Genomic DNA, 11,116 nt, shown 5'->3' with positions numbered 1-11,116 from the left:
GTGATCTTGGCTTACTGCAACCTCCGCCTCCCGGGTTCAAGTGATTCTCCTGCCTCAGCCTCCCAAGTAGCTGGGACTACAGGCATGCGCCAACTTGCCTAGCTAATTTTATATTTGTAGTAGAGATGTGGTTTCACCATTTTGGTCAGGCTGCTCTCGAACTCCTGACCTCAAGTGATCCACCCGCCTCGGTTCAGGAAAGATTATCTTAGGCAAAAAAATTTCCATAAAGAAAATTGCTCTAGTAAAATCACAGTATTTGCTAGGCAAGTCCAAGATCTCTTTGAACTATCAGCTTGGCGACAGTTATGTGGGATGAATTCATTTATTGTCTTTCAGAGCAAACATATTGAGCTTAGCCTAATCTATTTTCTTTTTTCTTCTAGGCCAATTTTGAGAAGATTGAAAATGAACTGAAGGAAATCAACACAAACCAGGAAGCTCTGAAGAGAAACTTCCTGGAACTGACTGAATTAAAATTTATACTTCGCAAAACTCAGCAATTTTTTGATGAGGTCAGACTATTGTTTCTTTTAGTATTTGAGCAGCTGATATTACACTCACACAAGTGGGCCATATTTTTATTCCAGTAATTATTTTAATTTGCTATTTTGGAAGCAATGCCATTTTTGCACCCTGTTTTAGTTAAAGAAATGTGAGATTATGTTCCATTTTTCATGCAGTACACAACCAGCCATGGTTTTGCATTTTTTCACATTTTCTTCAATTCTTCATCTCAAGATGAGGAAAGGAACCCTGAAGTAGTTGTATAAATGTAGTTAGTATAAATTTCTACATTATATTTATACTTATAAGGTAAGTATATGCTTAAGGTCAAAGCTGAAGAAACAAACATTTGGTTGTAGACAAAATTATAACAAAGGTTTAATCACCAAGCCTTTTGCCATCAAATTTTTATTTTATTCTCTATGTTTGCTTATAAACCTTTGAGCACATTTTTCAGTACTTCAGATAGCACACATCACACTAATTTTTCAAGAGTTTTTCATTGTATGTATTGTATGGAAAATATTGGTAGGATGCTTGTTTGAAACTTTTGGGTTATCACGTAAACTTAGATGCATTACCTTAAAGGGGAACATGTTAATAAGTTCTTGGGTTAAATATGTAGGTGAGGCCGGGCATGGTGGCTCATGCCTATAATCCCCGCACTTTGGGAGGCCGAGGCAGGTGGGTCACCTGAGGTCAGGAGTTCGAGACCAGCCTGGCCAACATGGTGAAACCTGGTCTTTACTAAAAATACGAAAACTAGCCAGGTGAGGTGGTGGGCACCTGTAATCCCAGCTACTCGGGAGGCTGAGGCAGGAATATCGTTTGAACCCGGGAGGTGGTTGTTGCAATGAGTTGAGATCGCTCCACTGTACTCCAGCCTGGGTGACAGAGCGAGACTCTTATCTCAAAAAAAAAAAAAAAAAAAAAAAATGTAGGTGACTCAGTTGGGCATGGTGGCTCATACCTGTAATCCCAGTACTTTGGGAGGGTGAAGTGGGCAGATCACTTGAGCCCAGGAGTTCGAGATCAGCCTGGGCAACATAGTGAAATCCCATCTCTACAAAAAATGCAAAAATTAGGCAGGCATCGTGGTGCACGCCTGTAGTTCCAGCTACTCAGGAGGCTGAGGTGAGGGGATTGCTTGAGCCCAGGAGGCAGAGGTTGCGGTGAGCCGAGATTAAGCTACTTTACTCCAGCCTGGGGGACAGAGCAAGACTGTCTCAAAAAAAAATGTAGGTGACTTAGTCCAGGTGACAATGTGCTGAGGTGACCCCATGGAAAGGATCTGGAGCAAGGCTTGCAGAAGGCTCCTTTCTCCTAATTCAGCCTGGGGAGGAGTCTTAGCTTTCATCTTGGATGTGGTTTTTCTGATGGCCTGAAGTACAGTAACTGTCTTCTTGACAGGTGTTTTTGCCACCAGATTGATGATATTAGACACTTTAGGGATTGTTACAGTCACTGTTCAATGTGCCTTCTCATAAAGTTCTTTAATTCCTTTGCTCAACAAGAAAACTTGGCAAAGCTTTTAAATTTAGAGGCCCTTTTTTTTGAGACAGAGTCTCACTGTGTAGCCCAGGCTGGAGTACAATGGTGTGATCTCAGCTCACTGCAACCTCCACCTCCCAAGCTCAAGCGATTCTCCTGCCTCAGCCTCCCGAGTAGCTAGGATTACAGGTGCTTACCACCACCCCCAGCTAATTTTTGTATTTTCAGTAGAGACAGGGTTTCACCATGTTGACCAGGCTGGTCTCGAACTCCTAGCCTCAAGTGATCCATCTACCTCTGTCTCCCAAAGTGCTGAGATTACAGGTGTGAGCCACTGCACCTGGTAGGGGCCCATTTTAGTTAGCATCTGCTGTGTTCTCAGTTGTACTTTAAATTTATATCTATAGTTTTTATTTTTTTTTAATTGTTTTTAGACTGGGCTTGGTGGCTCACGCCTGTAATCCCAACACTTTGGGACGCTGAACAGGTGGATCAGGAGGTCAGGAGTTCAAGACCAGCCTGACTAACATGGTGAAACCCTGTTTCTACTAAAAATACAAAAATTAGCCAGGCATGGTGGCGGGAGCCTATAATCCCAGCTACTCATGAGGCTGAGGCAGGAGAATCGCTTGAACCCAGGAGGCAGAGGTTATAGTGAGCTGAGATGCCACTGCATTCCAGCCTGGGCGACAGAGCGAGACTCCATCTCAAAAAAAAAAAAAAAAATTTGTTTTTAACTGCCTCATCTCAGAAATTTTTATCTTTTGAGGGGAGATTAAATATCCATAATTCTCTAGGTTGGAGCAGGAGTTCTTCAAACAACAGCAGCAGACTCACCTGTAATCTTGTCAGAAGTATGAATTACCAGTCTCCACCCTAGACCTACTGAATCAGAAACTGTGGGAGTTAGGCCTAGCAGTCTGTATTTACCAGGTGATCCTGAGGCATGCTAGTTTGAAAACTGCTGGGCTAGAGAAAGTCTGCTGAGGATGTGATACATTCCTCACTAATTTAAGGATTTGACTCAGAGAAGCCATTTAATTAAAAGGATCTGCTGGGGCAAAGGAAAGGGGAAAAACTCATATGAATTTAATTTCCTGGTCCTTTCAAGAATCAGAAGGTATTAATATTTATTTAGCTTGCTCATGGAATCGAGAATTTTGAGTCTAGTGGTAACTTCTTTTGCCAGTCCCTAATGACAACACGTTAGAGGGTGTGGGACAGTGTGATTAACTCTAAAGTGTTTAAGGTCTTTTGCAATAAGCATCGCCACTTAAGCCATGTGTTTTTAATGAACCTGCAATTCCAGTATGCTCACTGTCCAGACATTGTATTTTTGTTCACTAATTCACTGAACATGTAATGAGCACCTACTCATTGTGAGACACAAGATGAGTAAGACGTGTTCAAGGCATGTATCATTCGGTTATATTAAGAAGCACCCCAGAACATGACGCTTTCATATGCTCACAGATGTGCGCTTTGCTAAACATGTCCAAGCTGCTAACCACAGATCTGATGTAAACCTGGCCTTATAGTCAGAGCTCAGCTACTTTCTAGCATTATTTGGAGCTTAATTCTTTCACCTTCCCTGTCCCCATTTTTTTCCCTTTTGATATACTCTTTAGTTTACTGCTGAGATATTGCTATCTCATATGAAAATGTCTTTCAAAATCTCCTAAGTTTAAGAATGAGAGCCAGCTTCCTATTATGGTTCATTTTTGGAGAAATTCCGAATAAAGACTGATAGATGGATTCCCTTAAGGGAAATAATTATTTAAACTATTAATTTTCTAATGAAAAGAACTTAGTAAAAATGAAAATAAGAGGAACCACTTGGAAAAATGATACTTTAAATCATAATTTATGGATTTAGGAATTTTATTTTGTGAATAATAAGTCTAAATACTAAATGCCTATTTTGAGAAGACAGACTCTAAGTCTTCATGATCTTTGTGCCCTATTCATGCTGGGCTGTTTTCCCGCTCCTTTTTTTTTTTTTCTTGAGACAGAGTCTTGCTCTGTCACCCAGGCTGGAGTGCAATGGCGCGATCTTGGCTCACTGCAACCCCTGTCTCCTGGGTTCAAGCGATTCTCCTGCCTCAGCCTCCCAAGCAGCTGTGACTATAGGTGTGCACCACCATGCCCAGCTAATTTTTGTAGTTTTAGTAGAGACGGGCGTTTAACCATATTGGCCAGGCTGGTCTTGAACTCCTGACCTCGTGATCTAACCACCTCGTCCTCCCAAAGTGCTGGGATTACAGGTGTGAGCCACCGCACCCAGCCTCCCCTCCTATTTTATTCAAAACTTTTTTTTTTTTTTTAATCTCTGGAAGTACTTAGAGCACAAGGCCGTGGCTATGAGAGGTTCTCATGCTGCTTTTGTCGTCAATTCCCCTTTCATTCCTAGCAGCCTCACTGCATTGCAAGAAGTCTCCTGGCAGGAACCTCTCTGCCTTGCCTGTTCTTGCACTAACTCACAGCCTCAGCCAGGTTCCTTTCCATAGACCTTGCCCTGCTGCTGCCTAGCAGGAGGCTCAGGTGTCACTGCCACAACTTTGCATCTGCACATGCGAGTGCTCTTCAAATAATGCAAAAGATAGGACACTTGGGACCCTCAAATGTTGGAAACTTAGGATTTTTAATGAGATTTTCTTCTATGTCTGAAATTATAATATTTGCAAAGGGCCTAAAACACTACCAGTTTTAAACCTTTATTTTTTATAATTTGGTGACGACAATCAATAATTCACAGTAATGAGTTAGCAGAAATGGCTGAATCAGAAAATGATTCTATATTTAGGCCTAGGAGTTATGATTGGCAAGGTGTGTGTAAGGGGAAAAATAAACATATTGAATAGTCTTATGATTAAAGATGATTACAAATTTGACTTAGTCATTTCTTATCTAGGGCATTTAAAATGACTTGTTAATGATTATCCTTTTCTCAGTCTTCTTGCTTATGAAGAACTGTAAGAGCTGGAGAGATTTCTCTGCATCTTTTACCATAAGCACCATAACATATGAGAACGTAAAGAAGACTGGAAAAGTAATGGTTAATGGCATGCAGATCCCTGCTTTCCTTTCCTTCTCAGTTTTCCATCCATCTGCTTTCTTTATTTTTTTTCCCATCTGCCATTTCCTTTGGGGCCTGGGTGAATACCTTAAGTAATGAAATAAAATTTTTTTCTTGATGTAGATGGCAATAATTGTTTGTTCTTGGTAATTGACATAGCTTGAACTGGATGTACTATTTATACTTAATTGCTGTAGAAACAGAACTGAAGTTCTCCTACTTCCTTTTTGTAAGGCATGTTTTTCAGTATCTGAATGGAGAAACCAGAGGGCATAGCAAGTAATGTAGAGGGATATTTACAGTGTTGTTATTAGAGGACCCAGATACCCTCAAGACAAGCTTGTCCAGCCCATGGCCCTCAGGCCTCATGTGGCCCAGGACAGCTTTGAATGTGGCCCAACACAGATTCGTAAACTCTCAAAACATTTTGAGATTTTTTTGCTATTTTTTTTTTTTTTTTTTTTTAGCTCATTAGTTATCATTAGTGTTAGTGTATTTTATGTGTGGCCCAAGACAGTTCTTCTTCCAGTGTGGCCCAGGGAAGCCAAAAGATCACCCCTGCTCTAAGATTTAGATACTCTCAGCCACGTGGTTTTAGATATTGCTTTAAAGGCCTTCTGTTAGTGGGTGGTTCTAGTCTTCCTAGTTTCTCACCAGGCACAATTTTATTTAAAAATTTGTAACTTTTCTCTCTAAGACAGAATTCTTAAGTATGAAATGGTGAAATTAGCAATTCAAATATTACTGCAAGTTTCTGTTGAATTTTAATTTTGTTGTTTTTATTCTCAGAGAGTCCTAGATAGAGTCTTTGAAGTGGTGTAGTTGCTAAGTACTGTTTGCTTTTCCATCGGTTGTCCACTTTAGAGCACATGTGTTTGCATTGAGTCTGATATTTAGGGTTGACTTAAACCATGTCTTGTGAGACATCCAGGCGAGTAGGATGGAGTCTTGTGAGTAGCAGTCAGGCTCACTGGTTTTTGCCAAGGGATAAATCAAGAACAAGTTGAAATGTTGTAATCATTGGGATCCTGAAAACAAGTTGCCTGCAGTCAGCTGACTTGATTGCAAGTAGAAACTGAAAGAACCCCCTCAACTTCCATGTAACAGCAAGTGGTAACCAGTGTCTCCATGATTTCATCTTGAACTTTTCCAATCTCATGACAGTATTTCTCTGCACTTCTGGTGTTGATCCTTACTTCCCAAAATGATTGCTTTCAATTTTTTAGGCCTTCAGACTTACCATCTAATTTATACACAGTTTTTCCCCTCTTTTTGCTATGTTTATGATCCCGTGACTTTATCAACTGATGGTCCCTGTGCTGCTTTTTTTTTTTTTTTTTTTTGAGACGGAGTCTCGCTCTGTCGCCCAGGCTGGAGTGCAGTGGCCGGATCTCAGCTCACTGCAAGCTCCGCCTCCCGGGTTCACGCCATTCTCCGGCCTCAGCCTCCCGAGTAGCTGGGACTACAGGCGCCCGCCACCTCACCCGGCTAGTTTTTTGTATTTCTTAATAGAGACGGGGTTTCACCGTGTTAGCCAGGATGGTCTCGATCTCCTGACCTCGTGATCCGCCCGTCTCGGCCTCCCAAAGTGCTGGGATTACAGGCTTGAGCCACCGCGCCCAGCCTGTGCTGCTTTTTAAGAGTGTGGCTGACGGGTAGAATCAAATTGAAATTTGGAATGAAAATGATAGAGAAAAACTCTTCTGACTTTTTGTCTTATTGTGCTTTTGAAGAGGATGATTGTTCTGGTTTACTCCTAGTTTTTGGTCAAACAAGTATTGCCTGGATATTAGAGTTGGGGCGATGAGGCAAAGGAGAAGATGATTGGACTGGTTTTTGTTTTGTTCTGTTTTGTTTTGTTTTGTTTTGTTTTTTGGAGCAGCTTCTCCTTTCTGATGGGAGTAAAGGGTGGTAGGATGAGTTGGGTAGAGAGAGGCTAGGAAACGTAGACCCGTGTGTGGGAAGATCCTTCTTCATTTCATTGTATAAACTGTCATGGTGGAAGTCATTTTAAATCTTACCAATTACACCAGCCCATGAGCTCTAGTTTGGTTTATTATCAGTTGCTTTTCCTTCACTTTACTTGATTCTTGAGCTGTGTTCTCAAGAATCCTACAACTGTAAAGCCTATGTGAACTTATTTAGAAGATTCCTAGTCAGAAAATGGGACAGATATGTTTTTACAGGCTTGCCCAGCTATTGTGCTTCTTATCCTTTCAAAGACATAAATACTCTTTAAATCCCATGGCTTGGAGCATTCTGTAAGTGACCATGCTGAAAGTTCTCATGTTCTGAATTTTAAAGGGGCTGGAAACGTAGATATCTGGAGCTGCCCCTTCTGTCTTTCTCCAGACTACACAGTACTCAAAGACAGTGGCAGTGCCTTGCTTCTTCCTTGGAAAGAGAGCCTCTATCTTTCACATTCTCACACAGGGAAAATTCTAGTTTGTAGCTGCCCAGAAATTAAATGTTGAGAGTATCTGCAGAGCGTCTTCATTATCGCACAGAAGGGAGAGAGATTTTAGCTTCCTATCTACATGCAGAAGTATTTCCTGGCACCTTCATGGTTAATTCAGGGAAACATAGGAGAGAAAATGGCTTCCACCAAGTAACAGATTTATACATGTCACCATCATTTAATGTTTTTTTCTTTTATTCCTTATTTCTAAAACCATTTCCCCAGATGCTTTACTGGGGCAATTATGCTTTCTTTACCTCACATTTGTTTTATTGGTTTTCGTCCCCTATTCTTCTTGTCTTTTTATGGGTATATCTTGTCTTTCGGTGGTTTGTTTTCTTTTTCATCCTTATTTTCTGAACCTGTCTCCTGGTTCCTCGTTCCCTGCATGCCACTAACTATTTTCATTAGATATTAATTGATTTGTGAATTCAGGCTGAATTGCATCATCAGCAGATGGCGGATCCAGACCTGTTGGAAGAGTCCTCATCCCTCTTGGAGCCAAGTGAGATGGGAAGAGGCACGCCTTTAAGACTTGGGTAAGTGCCATGTCAACCTTTCTGTGTTCAGTGGGGCCATGTTCATCTCTGCTGTTCAGAAGAGGAATGAGACTGGGGATTCACTTGCTACCAGGATATGCCCTCCTCTGAGCCTGTTGAGATAGTCCTACAGCTCTGGATTCATGCCTGAGTTGCTCTGTCAGCTCTCTGCTGGGTTCATAAGTGAGGCTGGGAACAAGACTTGTCTTAAAACCTTCCATCCCCTGACATGAAATAGGTTTCCAATCTGCCTCTTCTCCCCACAGCTTCGTGGCTGGTGTCATTAACCGGGAGCGCATCCCTACTTTTGAGCGCATGCTTTGGCGGGTATGCCGGGGAAATGTGTTCCTGCGACAGGCTGAAATCGAGAACCCCCTGGAGGATCCTGTGACTGTAAGACAAGGAGATTGCATCCTGTGGAGTAGGTCTTGTAAAGGGAGCCCAGAGCAGTCACGTAGCATGGGGCCACCTGAATCCAGCGCTTCCACAGAGGAGCCATTATCTTTATCTCTGCTCTAATTGGAGAATTTGAAGTACTTCCTCTAAGTTAATTGCTGTCATAGATACGTAGGAATGTGTGATGTATACATGACATATACATATTTTCAGGTTTACCCATGTAGATGTTATTCTGATTAGAAATTTTTATTTTCACTTATTTGTCTTTTGTGAAAATTAACTTTAAAGCAAGATATCTGGTTCCAAATGTGGTTTGTTTTTTTTTTTTTTGAGGCAGAGTCTCACTCTGTTGTCCAGGCTGGAGTGCAGTGGCGCGATCTCGGCTCACCACAACCTCCACTTCCTGGGTTCAAGCAATTCTCCTGCCTCAGCCTCCCAAATAGCTGGGGATTACAGGCGTGCGCCATGATGCCTGGCTGATTTTTTCTGTATTTTCAGTAGAGACTGTTTTACCATGTTGCCCAGGCTGATCTTGAACTTCTGATCTCAAGTGATCCGCCTGCCTCGGCCTGTCACAGTGTTGGGATTATGGGCGTGAGTCACCCTGCCCAGCCCCAAATTTGGTAATATTCATGTATAAAAAGAGAAGGAGAGATTTCCTAAACTGTGGTCTTAATAAGCTGATGAAATTTTACTTGGTAAAGTTTTTTTGTTTGTTTGTTGGAAGGATTAGAAACTTAGTTTATAGATATCGCACAAAATAGGATGATCTTCCCCACCCAGTACTTCAGGAAGTAGAAACAGTTTAACATCTTGGCATTTGCCATAATGGGACAGAGTTTATCATCTAAACCTGCCTTTAGGTGTGGTGAGTCCTGATTTCAGGGAGTACAGGTAAAGATAAATGTACTGCAAAAATTTTACTTTGCTTTTGTACGAGTGTTATTTAGAAACCTGAAGTTAGTTTTTCTGTTTTGAATTATCTTGTGAATTTCTTAAATTAGTGTCTTTACCTAAGAAGAGAGATTGAACTATGAGATTTCTCAGATTGGGTGGGCTGTGCAGCTGCAGGGCTTTCATCCTCCATGCTGTGAAAGAGTATGGTGACACTTCAGGTGAACCCCCGGCTTAGGGGTATAGTTTCACAATCTTGCCAAAGGCCTTCGAGTTGTGGAAACATTGTAATCTGCAGTCACACTAATGAGGAACTTTTCTCAGGAATATTCAGTCAGGTTTCCTCTTGGCAACAGAAAAGTTATTTTATCAACAAATCCAAAAATGGGGACCCTGGATATCTATAACAGATCAGGCCGCACAAAGAATGGGTTCTAGTTTAGCCTAGAGAATTTAGGGATTTCAGACCCTTGAGCCTAATTTTCTTCACTCCTTATCTCCTTTTATCCTTCTGAAGTTTTGTTTATTATTATAAAAGCTGTACGTGCTGTGTATGACTATGAGAATATGCTGACAACCAGAGACAATCCTGGTTAACACGCCATATACCTTTTTTTCTGATCTTTCCTTCCAGTCCTTGTATCTTACTTCAGGTATAAATTTGGTATTTGGAATGGATTACCTTCCTCCCTGCCCCATGAAGTCCAGATTAGCTTGAATTGTGGGATTCTACATCAGCATTCTTCCTAGGGACTCAGTTCCTTGTAGTTATTCAGCCCCTTTTATCTAAGAATTTCTAAGTCCCAGAACAGACAGAAATGGCTTCCTTCTCTTTTCTCTCCTATACTTTTATCATTCAGGCAATATAAGATTTAAAGTTGAATTGGTAAATAAGTCTAAACAGTGCTAAGAGGAGCATCATTTTAGCTTCAAGCTCCTGGTTGAGTCAAAAAAACAAATAGAGAAAGATTTTTGTGAATTAGAGATTATAGGGTAGATGTTCTTGTAGTGAAGCTTAGGAAATGGAGTGAGGGCAGTGGTTAAAGTGCGGGATTGCCATGTCCTTAAAGAATGCCTGTTGTTCTTACATCACCAAAAAAGTTGGTTATTTAAGAGATTTTCATCCAGATACAGAAGTCTGAACTCTTGTTTTTTTATTCTGGGGCCTAGGGTGACTACGTGCACAAGTCTGTGTTTATCATTTTCTTCCAAGGCGATCAGCTGAAAAACAGAGTCAAGAAAATCTGTGAAGGGTAAGAGAGGCATGCCTCTACCAGGAGGGCACAGCCATGCTGCCCAAATGTTGAGTCTTAAAGTTCAGAATAGTGAAATACAAATCCTTTTTAGTCTACCTCGACACAGTGAATTTATCTTTTAATAATGTTAGGGGCTATTTTAATCAATTCAAAATAACCTGAATTCATTTTTATTTTTATTTTTGTTGTTCAGATGGGGGATCTCACTCTGTCACCCAGGCTGGAGTGCAGTGGTATGATCACACTCACTGCAGCCTTGACTGCCTGGGCTCAGGGAATTCTCCTGCCTCAGCCTCTAGGGTAGCTGGGACTACAGGCGTGCGCCCACCATACCTGGCTAATTTTTTGTATTCTTTGTAGAGACAGGGTTTTGCCATGTTGCTCAGGCTGGCCTGGAACTCCTGGACTCAAGGGATCTGCCCATCTCAACCTCCCAAAGTGCTGGGATTAGAGGTGTGAGCCACTAAATTCTTTTTCCTTTTTTTTTTTTCTGACC

At 41.4% G+C, this 11,116-nt stretch overlaps 1 protein-coding gene across 1 annotated transcript in view; it reads left to right on the top strand.

Moving 5' to 3' along the window:
• ATP6V0A1 (ATPase, H+ transporting, lysosomal V0 subunit a1) overlaps window positions 1-11,116 on the top strand; it is a 71,280-nt gene that overhangs the window by 11,561 nt on the left and 48,603 nt on the right. Inside the window, exons 3-6 of the mRNA XM_011999026.1 lie at window positions 387-515; window positions 7,989-8,071; window positions 8,338-8,464; window positions 10,535-10,617. Coding sequence (XP_011854416.1) covers window positions 387-515; window positions 7,989-8,071; window positions 8,338-8,464; window positions 10,535-10,617 — 422 coding nt within the window. The remainder of the gene's footprint in view (window positions 1-386; window positions 516-7,988; window positions 8,072-8,337; window positions 8,465-10,534; window positions 10,618-11,116) is intronic.

The sequence above is a fragment of the Mandrillus leucophaeus genome, unplaced genomic scaffold (assembly GCF_000951045.1).
Source record: "Mandrillus leucophaeus isolate KB7577 unplaced genomic scaffold, Mleu.le_1.0 Scaffold58, whole genome shotgun sequence".
NCBI classification, from domain to species: domain Eukaryota; kingdom Metazoa; phylum Chordata; class Mammalia; order Primates; family Cercopithecidae; genus Mandrillus; species Mandrillus leucophaeus.
This window is presented reverse-complemented; position numbering and strand designations above follow the sequence as displayed.